Source organism: Lithobates pipiens, unplaced genomic scaffold, assembly GCF_037356315.1.
Source record: "Lithobates pipiens isolate NorthernLeopardFrog02 unplaced genomic scaffold, aLitPip1_a1.2 Scaffold_16, whole genome shotgun sequence".
Lineage (NCBI taxonomy): Eukaryota > Metazoa > Chordata > Amphibia > Anura > Ranidae > Lithobates > Lithobates pipiens.
This window is the reverse complement of record NW_027507748.1, coordinates 139,341,102-139,363,397: the sequence shown is the minus strand read 5'-3', so window position 1 is coordinate 139,363,397 and position 22,296 is coordinate 139,341,102. Positions and strand designations below refer to the sequence as shown.

At 45.2% G+C, this 22,296-nt stretch overlaps 1 protein-coding gene across 2 annotated transcripts in view; it reads left to right on the top strand.

Moving 5' to 3' along the window:
- Window positions 1–22,296, top strand: part of ORAI2 (ORAI calcium release-activated calcium modulator 2) — an 87,363-nt gene that overhangs the window by 49,354 nt on the left and 15,713 nt on the right. The window contains exons 1-2 of one of the 2 annotated variants that reach the window (XM_077480522.1): window positions 5,375–5,522; window positions 16,342–19,817. In XM_077480522.1, the coding sequence (XP_077336648.1) occupies window positions 17,379–18,362 (984 nt within the window). In that variant the 5' untranslated portion in view covers window positions 5,375–5,522; window positions 16,342–17,378 and the 3' untranslated portion in view covers window positions 18,363–19,817. Of the gene's footprint in view, window positions 1–5,285; window positions 5,523–16,341; window positions 19,818–22,296 lie in introns of those variants that run through there. The other variant, XM_077480523.1, reaches the window with a different exon arrangement.

Here is a 22,296-nt window from a genome sequence, read left to right as displayed (position 1 = left end):
CACTGCCTGTTTTAACCCCATAAAGGCTGCATCAACACATGCGCAGACCCAATTTTCTTGAATAGGTCACAATAGACTTGCAGTATTGCCCCCGAAACGCAACAGGAAGAAAATTCTTCATCGCGATATGATGCATGCCATGTGTATACCTCCATAGAGCTGTCTTTGCCACTTAGGGGGATGGTAAAAATGCCTCACAACTGCGAGTATAAACTAGAAGCCATTGAAGTATCTATATTTTCTTAAAGAGGAAGTAAACCTTGAGTTTACTTCCTCTTTGATTCCCTGCAAAGGTAAAGCATAATGGACTACTATGCATCGCATAGTAGCCCATTATGTGTCACTTACCTGACACAGGAGCCAGCAAAGTCACCGCTGTTCCCTGTAGTTCCGAGTGTCCATCTCCTTGGTGGGTCTTCGTGGGTCTCGCTGCTCCGGCGCTGTGATTCGCCGGAGCAGCGATGACGTCACTCCCGCGCATGCGCACGGGAGCCGACACTCGCGGCATATTGCAGCAATCTGCGGTTTACCCAGTGCGCCTGCGCACCGCTGTCTACGGCGCATGCGCCATAGACAGCGGTGGCTGTCTTCAGGTAAATATCTCCTAAACTGTATAGGTTTAGGAGATATTTCTTGGACCTACAGGTAAGCCTTAATCTAGGCTTACCTGTAGGTCAAAGTGGTTTGTAAGGGTTTACAACCACTTTAACGAGCAGCAAAACAAGAAACCACTGACTTCTGTAGCTGCAAGTCATTATGGAACAATCCTTCAAATTTCACAGTAAAAGCATTGAATTCAAGTTTTTCTCTCAGCAGCTCAGTGTACCCTGCTCCCCCTCTCAGTGGTGACTCAGCGGCCTTCCCAGTCTTCTGATGTCAAATGTAAACAAACAGCATGTGCTCTGGAAGGGATGAGCGGGTGTGCTAAACCGCTGAGAGAATAACTTTAGACCCCTTTCACGCTGGGGTCGAGCCACGTTAGTGCTAAAGCACCACTCATTTTAGCAGCTGTTTAAGCGGCACTTTAAACCCCAAAGAAGGGGTTAAAAACTCCTGCGTTGCTGCGCTTCTAAAGTGCTGCCCATTCATTCCAATGAGCAGGGCATTTTGGGAGCAATAAATACAGCGCTCCCAAACCACCCCAAAGATGCTGCTTGCAGGACATTTCAGAATGTCCCGCAAGCGCACCGCTCCATTGTGAAAAGTCACACTGAAATGAATGGGAGGCGGTTTTCAGGCTCTTAGCAGAGATTATTTCCAGTGCTAAAGCGCCTGAAAACTGCCCCAGTGTAAAAGGGGTCTTATTGGTGTAGACAGAAAAGATATTCTCCTGCACTCGTGCTGGCGGTTTTAGTACAAATTGGTAGTATTTTCAAATTATATAATATATTATGTGAAGAGAACATGCGTGTCCTGCTGCCTGAACTGACTGGGGGAAGTCTGGAAAAGCTGGGTGATGAGGGAGAAAGGAGGCGCGTGAACCGCATGAATCAAGTTGATAACGTTTATTCTAAACAAATAGATGAATATAACAAAAATTACTATGTGTTCATAAAAACAGGTTACAATATTCTCATTTGATAAAATAGTGGAAATGATAAAAAAAAAACATGCAAGGGTATAGGCTGATCAATGGCTAACGCATTTCGAGGGGATTCCTCTTCATTCTGTATCATGTGGTGGATTTAGATAGAGAGCGATGACTGTATGAGAGATGTGTCACATGACAAATGTTGGACTCTCCTCTGTTCTAGTGGTGTTCCCATCTGCATCACAATGCTACAGTGGTGTGAAAAAGTGTTTGCCCCCTTCCTCATTTCCTGTTCCTTTGCATGTTTGTCACACTTAAGTGTTTCGGAACATCAAACCAATTTAAACAATAGTCAAGGACAACACAAGTAAACACAAAATGCAATTTGTAAATGAAGGTGTTTATTATTAAAGGTGAAAAAAAATCCAAACCATCATGGCCCTGTGTGAAAAAGTGATTGCCCCCCTTGTTAAAACATACTATAACTGTGGTTGTCCACACCTGAGTTCAATTTCTCTAGCCACACCCAGGCCTGATTATTGCCACACCTGTTCACAATCAAGGCATCACTTAAATAGGAGCTGCTTGACACAGTAAGGTCCACCAGAAGATCCTTAAAAGCTACACATCATGCCGAGACCCAAAGAAATTCAGGAACAATTGAGAAAGAAAGTAATTGAGATCTATCAGTCTGGAAAGGGTTATAAAGCCATTTCTAGCACTATAGCAAAGTGAACTGAATCGCATCAATATAAGTGTCACAGCAAAGGGTCTGAATACTTAGGAACATGTGATATTTCAGTTTTTCTTTTTTAATAAATCTGCAGAAATGTCAACAATTCTGTGTTTTCTGTCAATATGAGGTACTGTGTGTACATTAATGAGGAAAAAATGTAATTCGATGGTCTGAATACTTTCCATCCCCACTGTATATATGTATATACATGGTCGAACCATGATAAAAGATGTATATAAAAAAAAGAGTATATAAAAACGGTTAATGTTATACCACAGAGTAAAAAGTAATTCAAACTGTGTATATATACACACACACTTTATATATCGGACATACGCACGTCTGCATACATTGAAAGCATACACAATGCAACATATATCAAATAACAAAATGGGCGCTCATTTGTGTATTTGGAGAAGCACCTGACAAGTAAGCGCCCGCATAGCTCAGTGGGGTACGTACATAAAAGTAAAGGTGTTATGCATTGTTACAGACATGAAGTATGAGAATAAAACACTAAAGCAATGAAGCTGCAAAACTTCTCCTCCCTGGAGTGAGTCGATTAACATGCAATTGCAATAGAGATAGAGAAATATGCATAGAAGGGAAGTTGAGGGCTTTGGTTTTCTCTTTATGGGTACTATAGTCTTTCCAATATAACCAACTTTGTTTCATACTTGGCTGTGAACAGCTGTACAAGTTGCAGATTTCATCATGTGTATACAGCAGAACCCATTGCACTAAATAATGTTGACCATCTGTTGAGCTGATGAAATGAAATGGTTTAGGCTGCAGAGATACAGCTTCTTCATTGGGGCCTATGATGAGAAGTAGTATGCCACAGCCTGCCAATTCAAGAAGATGACTGGTCAGTGTAGGTTGAAGGAGCTCTCTGGCTGATCAGAGGTTTCTTACTAGGTATAGGAGAAATGAGGAGAGCAAGGACACAGGACTGGGAAAAACAAATGAAAAGGAAAGTTATAATTTAAGTCTAATATTTAATGTACTAGAAAATAATGATGAAGACGAGTTAGGGCCGGTTCACACAGCGAGGCGCGGCGAGGCGTCTCCGACTTACCTCGCCGCGACCTGCGGGGAGCTCAGCGGCGACTTGCAGAGGACTTCTGTATAGAAGTCAATGCAAGTCGCCCCCGAAGTCGCCCCGAAGTAGTACAGGAACCTTTTTTCTGAGTCGGAGCGACTCGAGTCGCTCCTCTCAGAACGGTTCCATAGTACTGAATGGGGGCGACTTGCGGGAGCGAGGCGAGGCGAGCCGTGTCGCCTCGCCTCGCCTCGCTGTGTGAACCGGCCCTTATAGGGAAGATGGACAACACTTGTAGTTCTTCCAGTCTTCAATTTTTTTATGTTTGAGATTACTATTGTTCTGCATAACAGCATACAGTTGCTTTTAGCTTGGCAGTGCTAGAAAGTTAGCATACAATACAGTTAAAGTGGAAGAAAGCCTAAGTCTAACTCTAACTATTCTTAAAATTGTCAAACCAACCCCCACCCCTACCCAATCCTTCTACCTATCCTGCCTAACCTGTATAAAAAAGATGTCTACATGCCTATTTTAGTCCGGTCCGGTCTAGTCATGTGATCCTGCAGCACCGGTTCTCCTGTGTCACTGAGCAGCTGCTGCAGGACAAAGGATGGAGCACTGACAATGGCTGGGCTATGGGTGCCTATGGGGGACATCACATCCCAGAATTCTCAGCCATTGTCAAGTGCTCCTTTAGTCAGAGCTACATGATCACATGGCCAGACCAGAGCAGATTAAAAATAGGTAAGTGCATGCATCTTATGTATAGAGGTTAGGTAGACGCAGGGAACATTTTTTAAGAATAGTTAGATTTAGGCTTTTCTTACATTTTAAAGTGGATTTAAAGGCACTAAACTACCTCCTCTCTAACGGGACTTGCCAGCTCCGGCATCTTCTCTTAGGGTGCTGGTCTTCGGGGAATCTCCATTGGCTGGTACTGGATGCGGTAACTTCTATGCATACAGAGGAGTCAGTCATCCTGGCACGCAGGGACTGTGCTGGCCTTGTAAGCTGAGCTGCGCATTTGCAGCTCAGTTTACATACTGCAGAAGACTGCAAGCAGGTAGGTAGGTGTATTTTATAGTAGAAGAGACATTGCAGATTTTGCATATCTCTTCTGAAATAATAGATTGTGCTCGAAGTCTTTTGTTCAGTGCCTTCAGTCCCATTTCACAGAAACCACTGTTATTTCAAATCCCAGAACATTACTGTGATACAACGTTTTGCAGCCTAACCTCCTTAGAGTTGCTTCCTGTTCCTTTGTTGGAGGTGGGAGTACAAACCCTGTATAAGCTTTTTGATGGATGGTATCAGAGCATGCACAGGATTAGTGAGCCCCTCCCCTTCTTCACTTGTTCAAGGTTGGCAGTTGGCCCTTAGACTGGAGAAGTGAACACTGGGAGAACGGGGAGGGGGTGACATGCTTCCCCATACACAGAATCACTGGGTATTCCCCAGGGGCTCAGATGTAGCACCTAAGTGACAGGGAAACACTGCAAAAGCAAGTATTACCAAACATAGGGGGTTATTTACTAAAGGAAAATCCACTTTGCACTGCACTTGTAAGTAAAGTCGCTGTAGATCTAAGGGGTACATGCAAGGAAAATAAAAAACAGTATTTTAGCTTGCACATGATTGGATGATAAAATTAGCAGAGCTTCTCCTCGTTTCAGATCTACCCCTTAGATTTAGAGCAACTGCACTTCCAAGTGCACTTGCAGTGCAAAGTGGATTTGCCTTTCGTATTTGTCACTTTTCCATAAACTGTAGAATAACAGATTCTCTTTAATGAGGTTCTGTAGATTTTCTCTTTAGATTATGTGAATATATCATTTCAATTCTGTTTTCCCTGTATTTATTAGATATGAGTGGTATTTCACTTGAATTACTGAAAGATTGGTAATGCCAAGTTAATTCCCATGAGACACATGTTTGGGCACTGGCATGATTTGTTTGAACTATTTTTGTCTTTACAGCGGGAAGCAACCATGAGTACTGAACTGAATATCCCGGTGGATCCTTCCACCCCTGCAGTCTCTGAGCGGGAGAACAAAGGCATGGACTACAGAGACTGGGTGAGACGCAGTTACCTGGAGCTGGTCACATCCAATCATCACTCTGTGCAGGCCTTGTCCTGGAGGAAACTCTATCTCAGCAGAGCCAAGCTAAAAGCCTCCAGCAGAACCTCTGCTTTGCTTTCTGGATTTGCAATGGTAAGTATTAAGTCTTAATATGTAAAATATAAATGTACACATTATACAGTATATATATGTTTTTTTGTAAAGTGCCAATGCATTGCACAGTGCTGTACAATAAAGTTGTGGATAGTGTAGGGAACAGTTTTTACTGTCTGAGCCTTCACTGGGGAGATGAACCTATTTGTCCCGGTGACCACTGTCATGGCAATCAAAGAAGTCTAACTTGTTTTTTATGTCTCCTGTCCCCCAAGGGACAAAGTACTTGTAGCGCTTTGTGTAATTTTTCTATGGACTGTCAAATGCTAATTGTGTGTTTGTCCATGTAGCTATCAAGGAGATGAAGAATAAATGAGGTTTGATTGATGCCGCTTGTCTCAGTTTCCAAGCATTTGCCGAAGACAAGCACCATCACTAGGAATTCAGAGGAAGGGTGGCGTATCAAAAAAACTATTTTTGTCTTGTACACGCCAGAGCAAAGCTCACAGCCCTGTGCCTCTTCTACTCTACCCCTGTGCTTTGTACATCGAAAGAAAGACTGAGCACAGACCAGCCTGCCAGCTGTTCTGGGGAGAGAGATTAGAGAAGTTGCTGGCGTTTGTTGTAGTGGTCTTACGTTTGTGACTGATGGTGCTCATCTCTAGAGCACCGTTATTCACAAGAACACTAGCTACTACTCTAGTCTCCTTTCTCAGAGTAGCTGACGGGTAAGTATAGGATGGGTCCTTCCTCTGCTGTACAAAACAGAGAAGTAGAGTAGTACAGAGCTGGAAGATTAGATGGCTGAGCTGCAGAATAAAGAGAGAGGTTTTTTTTTCAGTGCTTTGCTGTAGTTCTCCAATAGGACTGCCCATAAATTGGGCTTCTGCCTGGGATAGAGCTAGAGCACAGCACAAATAGAAAAGAAATGTCCCGTTATCTGCAAACCACTGCACTGATCTGAACAGGGCCAAGTGCCATGTTCAAGGAAGAGTTTTAACTTCTGGTTAAATCTTTTTTTCTCTTATATTCACCGACTGACACAGCTCCTCTCTTAGCCATTGGGTTGTTACGCCACCTTTAGGAGAGGACTAGGCATAACATGTTATGAAAAACACAGAACTTTTTGTTCCGCCCAAGGGGTGGTCCCTTAGGTAACGACCCCCCAGTCTGCCATGCTGCCTTTTATTTTGCCTAGTGAAGGAGAAGGACCTAGGAACCCTGCGAGCCCATCGGTCCATGTTTTTTCTGCAGAAGCTTTGCTTTTTGCGCAAGACTAAAGATCCTGTGATCTGCTATCAACAGCCAGCTGGGTAACAGGCTGGATACCCTTATCCTTGTGGTCTCCCCAGCCTGGCCAGCGAGCGTGTGCAGACCAGAGCTCCGCGCTGGGTCAGCCACAACGTACCTCAGCCCCAGAGGTGGTCGGTGAGCGTTAATACTCCGGGGCACACATATGACTGGACTACTGATGTCTGCGTCACAGTACGCTGGGCCAACAGCCACCCCATACTGATCGGAGAGGGGGTCTGTGATGGAATGTCTCCCAGCTCTGCAGGACTGGTAAGTACAGCTCTCCCTGCCCCGGTGGGGCTGAGCAGCTGGACATTCCCTGGGAGGTCGATTCGGGGGTCCCTCACCTCCCTCTCTTCTCTCCCTGTCCCTATCTTCCCTCCCACCTCCCTGTGGGGGATGCTGCATGTGGCTGCTGAGCGGTGTGTGTGTCATGTGCTGGGGGGGTCTCACCTGGGGGGGGGACTGCGCTGGCTGGCTGTGCCCTGATGTGCGTTTTTCTCTCCCTAGGGGGGTGCCTGGTGGCTGTCGATCGCTGCATCGCTGTTCACCGCCATTTCTCTGTCACTGGTATTCAGTGTTCGCCGGCCATCTTAGGTGAGGGCAAGGAGCAGCATGCTCTGCTGTAGCTTGGTGGCCATTTTCCCTGTGTTTTTGTCCTTTATACTGGACGCTCGGTGGCCATTTTCTTGTAGCCTGAGCCCGTTTTTTGGTCAGTCTCAAGGAGCAGCATGCTTTCCTGTAGCTCGGCGGCCATTTTACCTGTGTTTATGTCCTTTATACTGGATGCTTGGGGCCATTTTCTTGGAGCTTGGGGGCAGTAAAGAGTTGTGGGGTGATAGTACCTGTTCCAGACTCGGAACGTTTCTGGGGGTTCTACTCAAACCTGTTTGTAGTCCCTAAGAAGAAAGGGGTACGTCCAATCTTGGATCTAAAAGCACTCAATTACTTTATGAAAGTACAGAGGTTCGGAATTAAATCAGTTTGCTCAGTAGTCGCTGCACTCCATCAAGGGGACTCCCTGGCGTCCTTAGACATCCAGCATGCATACTTGCACATACCCATATGCCTCCAGCATCAGAAATTTCTGCGATTCGCAGTCGGGGATGCCCACTACCAGTTTGTGGCTCTCCCTTTTGGTTTGGCATCAGCCCCCCGAGTCTTTACCAAAGTATTGGCTCCTGTTTTGGCGTTGCTACAGCAATGCGGGATCGCGATTGTGGGATCTCCTCCTGAGAGCATCTTCCACCTCAGAGTTAGAGGAGGATGTGGCGATCACCATGCAGACCCTGCAGGAATTTGGGTGGCTGTTGAACCTAAAGAAGTCGACTCAGCGTTTGAAGTACCTAGGCTTACTGCTGGACTCCATGGAAGCAAGAGGGTTTCTCCCTTCAGACAAGCTGCAGACTCTCAGAGCCGCGGTGTAACTGCTGATGAACCGCAATTGGTAGTCGCTACACTTCCTGGGACTCATGGTGGCCTCCTATGAGGCAGTACCGTATGCCCAGTTCCACACCAGAGTCCTGTAGAAGGAGATTTTGACAAAATGGGACAAATCTCCGTTGTCCCTGGATCGGTAGATTCAGGTGAGCCAGTTAGTCAGGGATTCCCTGCTCTGGTGGCTGAGGTGACCGGCACTTCAGTCCAGGAAGTCGTTCCTACCTCTAAAATGGACAGTGATCACAACGGACGCCAGCCTATCAGGCTGGGGTTGAGTAATGGGAGTTCAGTTGTCCCAGGGCCTCTGGTTGGCGGAGGAATCCAAGTTGCCAATCAATCTGCTCAAACTGAGATCGATCAGGCTATGCCGCTCCACATGGTCGATAATACTGCGAGGGCATCCGATCAGGATCCAGTTGGCATACGTCAATCACCAAGGAGGAACAAGAAGCTCAGCCGCCGCACAGGAGATTGCTTCGGTGGGCAGAGGGACATGTACTGGCCCTGGTGGCCATTTACATCCCGGGAGTGGAGAACTGGCAGGCGGACTATCTAAGTCGCCAGATGCTGGACCCAGGAGAATGGGCTTTGCATCCAGAGTTGTTGCTGGTTTTAACGGTATAGCTATTGAGAGCCGGGTGTTGAGGAACCAGTGTCTTTCGGACTTGGTGATCCCAACTATGCTGAGGGTACGAAAATCTTCTTCTCTGAAGATATATCATTGTACCTGGAAGGCCTACATCTCCATGTGTGAGGAGAAAGGATGGCATCCGCTCTCATTTTCTATATCCAGGGTCCTGCTGTTTCTTGAGCAAGGAGTAGACCATAAGTTGGCTTTGAGCACCATCAAAGGACAAATATCAGCTTTGGCTGTCTTTTCTCAGTGATCCCTGCCATCTCACTCTCTAGTGAGCACTTTTGTTCAAGGGGTGTCGCATGTAGTTCCTCCGGTGCGTCCACCATTACCCCCATGGGATCTGAACCTGGTGTTATCAGCGCTGCAAAAAACACTATTTGAAAATAGAGAGATCCCTCTGTTGACTCTTTCCCAGAAAGTGGTCTTTCTAGTGGCCATTCCATCGGCCAGGAGGGTTTCGGAACTGGCGGCCTTGTCCTACAAGTCGCCCTACCTGGTTATCCACAAGGATAAGGCAGTGTTGCGTCCACAACCTTCTTTTCTGCCAAAGGTGGTTTCGACACCATCTCTGTGTCCTAAGCTGACACATCCCAAGAAGGTGGCCCTCCATTCCCTGGACGTGGTTCGGGCCCTGAGCGTGTATTTGTCTGCCACGGCTCCCTTCCCAAAGTCAGACTCCCTGCTTGTTTCGGTGGCTGGTCCGAAGAAAGGCATGGCGGTCTCATCGGCCACCATTTCCAGGTGGATCAGACAGATTGTAGTACAGGCCTATGCCTTGAAGGGGCAGGTGCCCCCCTTTCCGGTCACGGCCCACTCCACAAGGGCAATCAGAATGTCTTGGGCCTTTCCGACATCAAGCGTCTCTCGCTCAAGTGTGTAAAGCGGCGACCTGGTCGTCTGTTCACACCTTTACAAAATTCTACAAGGTAGATGTCAGTGCATCTAAGGGACTGCCCCTTGGGCGTAACTAAATGTTCTGTGTTTTTCATAACATGTTATGCCTAGTCCTCTCCTAAAGGTGGCGTAACAACCCAATGGCTAAGAGAGGAGCTGTGTCAGTCGGTGAATTACAGAGAAAATTATTTTATGGTGAGTACAAAAAATCCTATTTATAGCACTTTAGGGTTGATTTACTAAAACTGCAAAGTCCCTTGCCTGAAGTATAGGGTCTATTTTATAATAATAAAAAAATACAGTTTAAAAAAAATTAAGCTGTTGTTGTATATAGAGGTATGTTTAAAATGTATTCATGCACACTTATAAAGTTACTGAAAGGTCCACTTTAACAGGTATAAAAATACCTCTTGAGCAAATGTTGAATGGTTCAGTTTAGACACCGAGCAGCAGTAATTTAATCTGGAATTTCACAGCTAGAGCAATTAGCTTTCCAGTCTCTTGGTCTATGAATCTGAGTACTCAAAACCCAGAGATCTGATAGGCTGCTTTAGGTCTCTGCAAACACTTAATAAAAGGTACACAAAGCTGGAAAAAGGCAATTTATTCTTAAATATCTATATGCAGTGATAAATATCAATCAATTATATGGTTAGGGAGAAAAATCTCGAATCCACTTTGAGAATATCAAACAGAAGAGATATACTGTATATACTATTAGAGGATATATACTGTATATATTATTAGAGGGTAAATCTGGTAAATATCATCAGACTCATATAAATTTTTTTATTTAAAGAAAAAAAAAAAGTTAAAGACTGCTTTTCAGATTTTCAAACAGAACTATAATATATTATATGCTGGCCATACAAAAACAATGTCTGCCTTCAAAAAAAAAAATTATTTTAAGAACTTCGCTCAATTTTCTAATCGTTAGTGGGGTCAAATCATCGTTAGTTTTCGACCACAATGATGAGAAAATTTAGAAATAATAGAAAATTTCTTTGTCAAAGGAATTTTCTGACAGTGCATGTGGTTTTCGTTCAGAAATGACATTTATTTTAAAACAGAATGTTAAAAGCAAGTGAAAATTTCAAACATTCTTTGATTCAGTGAATGTACAAATATTTTTCGTATGAATATTCTCTTCTGAGAATTGATCCATGAGGCCAGCATAAGGCACGGTACACACCTATGCAGTTTGCTTTTGATCTGTTTTTGCAGTGCTTTTTGCTGTGTGTTTTGATATTTGCTCACGTGATTTTGCTAAGATTTGCGTTTTTACATTTCTTTTGGGCCAATTTGTTGTTGGGCCGATTAAAAAACACAAATTGCTGCAAAAATGTATTACATGATTTTCTGCAGCTTTTCCATTAAAGTATATTGAACCAAAAAAGCACCATTCTGTGTTGAAAAAAGTCCTTGACCCTTTTCAAATACGTAGCAGGCGAAAAAAGCATAGATGTGAACGTGTCCCATAGGAATCCATGGAAATGAACTGTAGTGTGTTTCTTCAAAAAGCACCAAAAAACGTATAGGTGTGAACCAGGCCTAAGACATTTAGTAACATAATGGGGTTAAAAAAAAAACTAAAATTAGCCCTTTATAGTACAAAAACTCCTGTAAGAGGTTCATTTTTTTTTTTACCGTGGAACAGTGAAAATAATACTTACAGTAGTGATTTGCTCTTTTTGTACTATAAAAGGCTAATTTTAGTTTTTTTTTTAACCCCATTATGTTACTGGCCGATTAATCGATTATGAAAATAGTAAGCAATGAATGTTTTTTAGTTTTTTTTTAGGGGGTGATTCTTTTCTATACCCACTGTATACACAAATGAAGCAATTGAAAATGAATGGATGTGGAGTTTGTGAGCATTTAATAGACTACTTTAACCACATAATTGTGTTCCTCCAACCATTCTTAACCACATCAATACTGGGAAATTTCACCCCCATCCTTCCCAGACCAATTTTCAGCTTTCAGCGCTCTCGCATTTTCAGTGACAATTGCGCGGTCATGCACAGCTGTACCCAAAGGACATTTTTTGTCATTTTGTTCACACAAATAGATATTTCTTTTGGTGGTATTTATTCACGACTCCGTTTTTTATTTTTTGTGATATAAGCGAAAAAAGAGTGGAAATTTGGAAAAAAAAACAATATTTTCTATTTTAAAATAAATTAATTTTGTCATAAATTTAAGCCAAAATGTATTCTGCTACATGTTTTTGGTAAAAAAAAATCCCATTAAGTGTATAATAATTGGTTCGTGTGATCCCGGACAGATATACGCAAATGATCATGCACAGATGTGCGTAGATGATCACGGACATATGTGTGCAGTTAATCATTGGGACATGATTTTACTGTTACATATGTGGGGGACAGGCGTTTTTACTATGTGAGGATATGTGTATTGGGGACAAGTGTGTTAACTTTATGTGTTTACACTGTAGGAACACTAGACTGGTGATCAATGAGAAAAAGCTGTAAAAACAGCTCATACTCACTGATCACCAGCCGGCCCTCAGCGATCCGCTCTCCTCTCACACAGAAGTTGTCAGTGAGGAGAAGAGGAGAGCCGACTCTGTATTTCCATCACATGACGGCTGTGATTGGACACTCCCATCATATGATCAGGAGGGCCAATCACAGAGCCCCCCTGCCGATCGGAGATGCACAGTATGCGGGTGACACGAGCGGATCAGGATTGCGCCGATGCACAGGCAAATGCGTGCGCGATCCCGCTCCTTCTGAGGGACGTCCACTCAGAAGGAGAGAACGCTCCCACCTGGCCGTTTATATACAGTGGCCGGGTGGGAAATAGTTAAAGCCAAACTTCAGGAAAATTAAAAAGTCTACCCTACACTGCAAAGGGAAATGCTCATTTAGTCCTGGGGCAGAGGCTTAAGGAGTAAATATACTTACCTTACTCTTTGCTTCAGCAGGGTCCCCTAAAATGTCATTAAACCCACATCACTAAAAACTGTCAGTACATGTTGTATTATATGCTGTTCATACTCACTTTTTTTGTAGATTGCAATAAACCTGGTTGATCCTGCTGTTCACTGCCCCTACCTCCTTGTCTGTGTCCCCGCTGCAGCCTAAGATTGTGTAGACCAACCATTGCCACATCTGAGCATGCTCCAGTTTCATTTCCCTTCTAAGCTGCTCATTTCCTCCTTTTTCTTATTTGGTCAGCCCACATGACTATAGAGTCACACATGTGGGTGCCCGGCACATACACTCTGGATGAATCGCAGCCTACTCCCTCCCTCCTTCTCCATGCCCACTTGACAGCTCTACACAATGGCGGCAGGATATTACATGATGATTAATGGAGGCTTCACCTCCCTGTAATTCTAAGCCCATACAAACAATAGACAGAGGCTGGAGGGGCATGAAACAGGTGATGATTGGCACCCCCCCCCCCCCCCCGATAGCCCCATTTGGGTTCAAGTACATATTTTTATGATGAGTGCAAACATTTATTTGATGCTAATTTTATATTTGTCTTCTATTCCAAAGGCTGTTTTTAATTTTGAACATGTGACCAGCAGCAGAGAACTAGAAGCTCCTCCTACTTATGTTCCCCTGCATATGGGCTGGGAAAGAGCTGGGTCACATGACAGCTGTATGTCGATTATAAAAGATAATACTTAGGTGGGGTTTTTTTTGTATTTAAATAAATACTGTGGTATTATCCATACACACACAGAAAAGGCATAACATAAATGAAACAGTATGTGTTAGCTATCACTTTAAGCACTGCTACTTGCAAAATATTAGGTAATAATAGAGCCTCTTTTGAAACCCCCTATTTATATGGAGCAGTTAACTCTTGCAGTGCAGTGGGCCTCACTGTAAGGGTGGATTTAAAAATTTTGGGCTTTAAAGGATAAATTCACCTTGTTTTTAGAGACGAGCATGTAACATGTTCCCACCCTGCAGCCGCCCTGACCCGGGCTCTCTGTTTGACAGCAGGTGGAGTTCTGTGAATGAGTAAACTACAAGTACCGATAGCCTTTGCGGATGTTGGCTTGTAGTTCTCAATGAACTACCAGGGAGCTATTGAGCAGGTAGTTCATCGATGCTTTCTATCTTTGTGAAACAGCTTCCACTGACAAGTCTGTAGGAGTCTGCATGGCACCCATAATCTGCTGATCCTGGGTGCAATGCTTTCCAGACTCCTACAAAAACAAAACAAATTGTAAATGCACATTTTTTTACCTGCAAAAAAAAAAAATGTGCATTTTTTTAAGTGACCTTATCCTTGAAGCTTACCTTTTGAATTAAGGAAAAAACATGTTTTACAGCACAGGTGCCAGGGTGTACACTCCCACTGCCCCTCTGTTGATCCTGTATAGATGTATGTGCTTATTCTGCATGGAATTACACAAACTTCAGAGCTAACTTTACGACTTTAGCACAGTTGCTGTATTAACCGGATAGAATTATCAGCTCAGTGTGTTTGCTTGTTGCCTGGAATTGCTCTTGAAATAAACTCCCATGTACAAAAATAAATTGTACATGGTAGTCTGTACTCTGTGCTCAGTTCAGACTGATGGAAGTTGCTCAAAGGGTTTTAATAAGTTCAAGTTCTGAACAAGAAATTCTGTAATAGTGTTATGGTACTAACAGATGATGGTGTACTGCTGTGTTATGTATTATATGAACCCATAATATAACCTTCATTGTACAGAAGATGGGAAAACTCAAAGGTCTGGAAAAACATTCCCATCATAAAGAAGGCATAAATCTTAATCTGCATATTTTAAGTTTTTTTTTCTTCCCATACATTTTTGCATCCCAGATGCTGACCTTTTCAGACACTTCCTGTCTATATCCACTTCAGCCCTGGACCATTTTGCTGGTCAAAGACCAGACCACTTCCTGCGATTCGGCACTGCGTCGCTTTAACTGACAATTGCGCGGTCATGCAACATGGCTCCCAAACAAAATTGACGTCCTTTTTTTCTCACAAATAGAGCTTTATTTTGGTGGTATTTGATCACCCCTGCGGTTTTTATTTTTTGCGCTATAAACAAAAATAGAGGGACAATTTTGAAAAAAACGCATTATTTTTTACTTATTGTTATAATAAATATCCCCCAAAATATATAAAAAAAATGTTTCCCTCAGTTAAGGCCGATACGTATTCTTCTACATATTTTTGGTAAAAAAAATCACAATAAGCGATTATTGATTGGTTTGCGCAAAAGTTATAGCGTTTACAAAATAGGGGATAGTTTTATGGCATTTTTATTAAAACATTTTTTTTACTAGTAATGGCGGCGATCAGCAATTTTTATTGTGACTGCGACATTATGGCGAACGCATCGGACATTTTTGACACATTTTTGGGACCATTGTTATTTATACAGCAATCACTGCTATATAAATGCAGTGATTCCTGTGTAAATGGCACTGGCAGTGAAGGGGTTAACCAGTGGTGGCAATGTAGGGGTTAAGTGTTCCTAGGGGTGTGTTACTAACTGTGGGGGGCTGGGCTTTCATTTAGTGAACACTGATCTCTGCTCCAATCACATGGAGCAGAGATCAGCGTCACTAGTTGCTAGGCAGAAAGGGGGAAATGCTGTTTACAATGGCATTTCTCCGTTCAGCCGCCCCGTGAGACAATCGCGGGTATGCCCGCGGCGATCGAGTACGCGGGACCCGCGACCGGACTCCCGGGGGTCCCGACCGGCATGTGAGCGTACCGCCGGTGGCGCGCTCGCGATGGCAGGGCGGCAAATTTAAAGGGACATACAGGTACGCCCATTTGCCTGCCCGTGCCATTCTGCTGACGTACATCGGCGTGCTCCGGTCGGGAACGGGATATACAATTGTTCTGGTATCTGCAGCACATGCTGTTTACCAATTGTGACAATGGTGTGCTATGATTGTACAATCTGTTGTAGTAAGGCTGTAGTCATTCTCAGGAGCATGTATGACAAAATGAAATCACAGCGGAACCATTAGGAGACGGTTGTCACTCCTTAACAGCATAGTTGCCAACATTCTCGGAAAATTTTTAGGGACATTTTTTTGTCTGTAGGCGGAGTATTATTTTATTTAGGAGTGGGACATTGATTTGTAGGCATGGTCTAGCAGGAGTCAGGAAATAGACATGGTTTAAACCAGGGATATGCAATTAGCAGACCTCCAGCTGTTGCAAAACTACAAGTCCCATCATGCCTCTGCCTCTGGGTGTCATGCTTGTGGCTGTCAGAGTTTTGCTATGCCTCATGGGAATTGTAGTTCTGCAACAGCTGGAGGTCCACTAATTGCATATCTCTGGTTTAAACTATGCTAAACATTGGGCGTGGCTTAAAGGGTGTGGTTAAATAGAATCTGAGATAAAAGAGGGTTGGAGGGAGAAGGAAGATAGGGATGGAGGGGGAGAGAGAGAAAGAAAAAGGGAAGGAGACAGGGAGAGGGAAAGAGGGAGAGAGAAACAAAGAGAGAAAAGGGGAGAGAGGAAGAAAGAGAAAGGGCGAAAGATAGATGTGTCAGGGCTGGCTTAGCCCTTCCTCCTCTGGGCTGGCCGCTCAGCTGTCGGCTAATTGCCAGCTCTCTTCTCTTTCCACAGTTACCAGCTGTTCCCGATGATGATCGTCTGACCTGCCTATTTAAAGCCTTCCAGCTCACTTTTTCCTTTGCCTTCGCGTTGGTCACATCACAAGGAACCATCTCCTGCTGTTTGTTTCAAGACTGGCTTGCTGACATCCCTCCTGGCTTCTTATCCTGCTTGCAATTGCTCTCCTTGGATCCCTGACTTCTGGCCTGGCTGATTATCCGATCTGGTTAATGAACTTTGGACTGGCTGACTACCCGATCTGGCTACTGGACTCTGGCTATGCTTGACTATGCTTTTTTCTATTTACCTTTTTTATTTTTATTAATAAACAAGTGTGATTTGATTGTACTTCTGTCTCAGTCTGTTTCATGGTTTCTGACAGTACGCGAAGGCCATGAATTCAGAATATACAGTCAATCCACTTGTTCACCGCATGGATCAGTTTGCCATGGCGTTACAAACGCTCCTGAATCGCACGGCTCACCTGGAATCCCCCACGGTGACTGCTCCGGTACAACCTGAGTCGCAGGCCACCCCTGCTGCTGCGCCAGTCTCTGTGCAGGCACTCGCCTCGAGTATTACCTCTATAAGAGGTATGTCTGGTTCTGCTCTGCTTCCCCAGCGATTTGGGGGATGATCCAGTTCAATGCAGAGGGTTTCTCAATCCAGTTGAGATATACTTCGAAATGCTGCCCCAGGCGTTTCCCACGGACAGAAGCAAAGTAGGTTTCATGATATCTTTGCTTTCTGAGAGAGCCTTGGCCTGGGCTAACCCTCTATGGGAGACGCAAAAACCTGTTGTCTTGAGTTACCCTCAGTTTGTGGCCTCCTTTAAAAGGGTTTTTGATGTTCCCGCACACTCCGCTTCTGCTGCCAAGTGCCTCATGTCCATCAAACAGAGTACGAGAACTGTTGCCGACTACACCATTGAATTCCATACTCTGGCAGCAGAGGTTGCTTGAAACAATGAGGCCCTTGTGGCTGCTTTTTCTCATGGTCTCTCGGATTCCATCAAGGATGAGATAGCAGCCCGAGATATACCCACTGAGATGGAGAGCTTGATCTCGTTTGTCATCCTCATTGACTCGAGACTCAGAGAAAGACTTTCTCTTAAGGAGCGCTTGCGGAAGCCTCCTGTACGTTTGCCTCTGAGCTTTGTAGTCCCACCCATGCCTCCCTCATCTCCCATGCCTCCTGGTACCGAGTTGTTCAGTGAAGATGAACCCATGCACCGTGTCTCTCTGCGGATGAGAGAGCCTTTAGGAGGAGGGAGAGATTGTGGCCAGGCAGGTCACTTTTTGAAGTCTTGTCCTACCCGTCCAGGGAACGCCCGAATCTTGAGGTCCTGTCATGGACAGACCTTAGGTGGCGTTGTTTCGTCCCCAGTTATGCAGAAGGATAAGCCCCTGGTTTTGGTCACCCTTTCTTGGTGTGAGTCGTCCATTGAGATACAGGCTCTAATGGACTCTGGGGCTACAGGCCTGTTCATTGATGCTGCATTTGTTTCGCAACACTCGATTCCGCTGCAGCTGCGTGACACTCCACTTGCCATTGAGGCTCTTGACGGGAGACCTCTACAGCCTGCCCATGTGACTCATGAGACGGTTCCGCTGTCCATGGCTGTAGGAGCTCTTCACCTTGAGATAATCCAATTCCAAGTTATTTCCTCACCCAGATTTCCGCTGGTTATTGGTTATCCCTGGTTACAGAGGCACAACCCCTCTTTTGATTGGCCCCGTGCTGAGGTTCTCTCCTGGTCACCACAATGCAGTGAGACATGGTTCCTGAAGGTATCCAAGGTCCTGTACACCGCTTCACTCCCCTCCCTTCCGGAGGAGTACCATGATTTTGGCAATGTCTTTGATAAAGGTCAAGCCGGTAGTTTGCCTCCACACCAGCCTTATGATTGCGCAATTGACCTTCAACCTGGTGCCATACCTCCTCGTGGCCGGGTTTACCCTTTGTCGGTTTTGGAGGATAAGGCCATGGAGGAGTATGTTGCTGGACTCACCTGTCTATGGATTTCATTGTGAAATTGCCCAACTCCCAAGGCAACACTGTTATCCTTAGGGTGGTTGACCGGTTCTCAAAGATGTGTCAATATATTACACTTAAGAAGTTGCCCACCTCTAAGGAACTGGCTTCCATTTTTTCTCGGGAAATCTTTCGCTTACATGGGCTACCCAAGGTGATTGTCTCGGATAGGGGCAGTCAGTTTGTCTCCCGGTTCTGGCGAGTCTTTTGTGCACAGTTGGGAATCCAGCTTGCGTTCTCTTCTGCGTATCACCCGCAGTCTAATGGGGCCGCAGAATGAGCCAATCAGTCCTTGGAGCAATTCCTACGTTGCTATATTTCTGACCATCATAACAACTGGTCTGACCTATTACCTTGGGCAGAGTTTGCTCACAACAGTGCCTTGAATTCTGCCTCCCGTTTGTCTCCATTTATGGCTAATTATGGTTTCTAACCTTCCATGTTGTCTGACTCGTTTGTTCCGCAGAGTATTCCTGTGTTAGAGGAGCATCTCCGTGGTCTTCGTTCCACTTGGGTACAAGTCCAGGAGGCTTTGCGTCATGCTAATGATAGGTAAAGACTCCATGCTGACTGCAGACGCCTGCCTGCGCCTTCCTACTAGGTTGGGGACAGGGTCTGGCTGTCATCTCGCCCCATCCGGCTTCGTGTTCCTCACTGAAGTTTGCACCTCGGTTCATTGGGCCTTTCCGTATCCTTCGCAGGATTAACCCAGTAGCTTACGCGTTGGACCTTCCTCCTAGTATGCGCATCTCTAATGTGTTTCATGTCTCCTTATTGAAACCGTTGGTCTGTAACCGATTTACCACCTCGGTGCCACGTCCTCACCCTATTCAGGTTGAGAACCATGAGGAGTATGAGGTACAATCCATTGTTGACTCCCGTAGGTTCCATGGGCACATACAGTATCTGGTGCATTGGAAGGGGTACGGTCCGGAGGAACGCTCCTGGGTTTCAGCCTCTGACGTACATGCCCCTGTCCTCCTCTGCGAGTTCCATAGATGGTTTCCCCTCAAGCCTGGTGGCCCGCCGAGGGAGAGGGGTCATTGGGGGGTGGGTACTGTCAGGGCTGGCTTAGCCCTTCCTCCTCTGGGCTGGCCGCTCAGCTGTCGGCTAATTACTAGCTCTCTTCTCTTTCCACAGTTACCAGCTGTTCCCGATGATGCTCGTCTGACCTGCCTATTTAAAGCTTTCCATCTCACTTTTTCCTTTGCCTTTGCGTTGGTCACATCACAAGGAACCATCTCCTGCTGTTGTTTTCAACACTGGCTTGCTGACATCCCTCCTGGCTTCTTATCCTGCTTGCAATTGCTCTCCTTGGATCCCTGACTTCTGGCCTGGCTGATTATCCGATCTGGTTAATGAACTTTGGACTGGCTGACTACCCGATCTGGCTACTGGACTCTGGCTATGCTTGACTACGCTTTTTTCTATTTACCTTTTTATTTTTATTAATAAACAAGTGTGATTTGATTGTACTTCTGTCTCAGTCTGTTTTCATGGTTTCTGACAAGATGAAGGGAGAGAAGGAAAAAAAGAGGGATGGAGGGACAGCAGGCCCAGATCCTACAACACAACAGGAACATGTTTATTCCAGAACGTTTAATAATCAGCAGATAAAGGTACTCCAAACTCTATCCCCCCAGGCAGATCCCATTAAACAGGAGATGGTCAGAGACTGTGCGGACTTAATACAGGAGATGGTCAGAGACTGTGCGGACATAATACAGGAGATGGTCAAAGACTGTGCAGATATAATACAGGAGATGGTCAGAGACTGTGCGGATATAATACAGGAGATGGTCAGACTGTGCGGACATAATACAGGAGATGGTCAGAGACTGTGCGGACATAATACAGGAGATGGTCAGAGACTGTGCGGACATAATACAGGAGATGGTCAGAGACTGTGTGGACATAATACAGTAGATGGTCAGAGACTGTGCGGATATAATACAGGATATGGTCAGAGACTGTGCGGACATAATACAGGAGATGGTCAGGGACTGTGTGGACATAATACAGTAGATGGTCAGGGACTGTGTGGACATAATACAGGAGATGGTCAGAGACTGTGCGGATATAATACAGGACATAGTCAGAGACTGTGAGGACATAATACAGGAGATGGTCAGAGACTGTGCGGACATAATAGAGGAGATAGTCAGAGACTGTGCGGACATAATACAGGAGATAGTCAGAGACTGTGCGGACATAATACAGGATATATTCAGAGACTGTGAGGACATAATACAGGAGATGGTCAGAGACTGTGCGGACATAATAGAGGAGATAGTCAGAGACTGTGCGGACATAATACAGGAGATAGTCAGAGACTGTGCAGACATAATACAGGAGATGGTCAGAGACTGCCAATATTTTGTTTCAATTTTCATTTCTAAATACCTTATTTTTCTGTGCAGTCTGCACTTCCTGTAGGCGATTTCATCATTAGGCGATTCCCTAGGCCTCTTGGGATATCAATGTCATCTATCCCAGAAGTCCTAGGGACACCTAATAATGAAATCTCGCTGTATTTTGAGACAGGAAGTTCTGTGTTGATTGAAGGTGTCATCACTGCGTAGGCGTGAGCCAGCTGCCCCGAATCCCGGTAGCAAATAGGAACGTGCTTCAGATGCCCATATCGTCAGTGGTCAGTGCCTGCCTACTGGGATCCTGTACGTATTGACAAATTTAGAATTGAAAAGAAGGATTACGCTTACAACAGTATCCTAATTTTAATGTACAATTAGCGAGAATCACGGGGGTGCTTTTTGGAAAAAATTGCCAAGGAGACTGGAGCTATGCTTTATACAACTTCTGAACTCACAATACCATGCTAGTACATATATGAGAAGGGGAAAAATGTCAAACTAGTCAGTGAATTGCTATTACTGTCCAACAAACACTGCAACTGTACTAAGGACAAATAATCCTCATAGTTTACCTTCATTTTAAGTTCTATGAAGTTCACTGGAGTCAGATTTCACAAAGCATCACACTTTTGGTCTTGATGGATCTGTTTCCTGAAGCCTGCAGGGTGTCCTTTTCTCTCACTCTACTTCGTATATCACCAGCTATATTTAAACATCAAAAGCAGGTTTGTATCTATTTTGTGGCTGTGAGAAACTTTTCAGAATCTACACTGTATACATTTAAAGCTGAATTATACATTTTGGGTACCCTTGATATCAGTTGTGTTTATACATACACATTCTTAACCACTTAAGACACGCGCTATAGCCGAATGACGGCTACATCGCGGATCTCCTTTTCCGGGACTACGTCTATTGACGTAGTCCCGTGCACGAGCGGCCTGCGCGCCCCCTGAGGGGCGCGCGCGGCGCGCTCTGTGATCGGCGAGTCTACGAGACTCGCCTGATCACCGATCCGTGCAAGGGGTCGATCCCGACCCCTTATCACGTGATCAGCTGTCAGCCAATGACAGCTGATCATGTGATATAACGGAGCCGGTAATCGGCTATTATTCCAGCGCGAGGAGAAAAAAAAAAGCCGATCACCGGCGGCCGTGATCGGGACATCAGTCCCGATCACGGCCAGCCCTGCCAGTGCCCACCTGCCCCCTGCCAGTGCCCACCTGCCCCCTGCTTTGCCTGCCTGAATAAAAAATGTGTCCCCCCTGTCAGTGCCACCCAGCAGTGCCCATAGTGCCACCCAGCAGTGCCCACAGTGCCACCCAGCAGTGCCCACAGTGCCACCCAGCAGTGCCCACAGTCTGCCTCAACAAAGGTGCTGCACCCCAGTGCCACATATCCGTGCCCAGCAGTGCCGCCCATCAGTGCCCAGCAGTGCCGCCCATCAGTGCCTAGCAGTGCCACCTATCAGAGCCACCTATCAGTGCCACCTATCAGTGCCCATCAGTCCCATCTATCAGTGGTACCTATCGGTGCCCCTTAGTGCCACCCATCCGTGCCA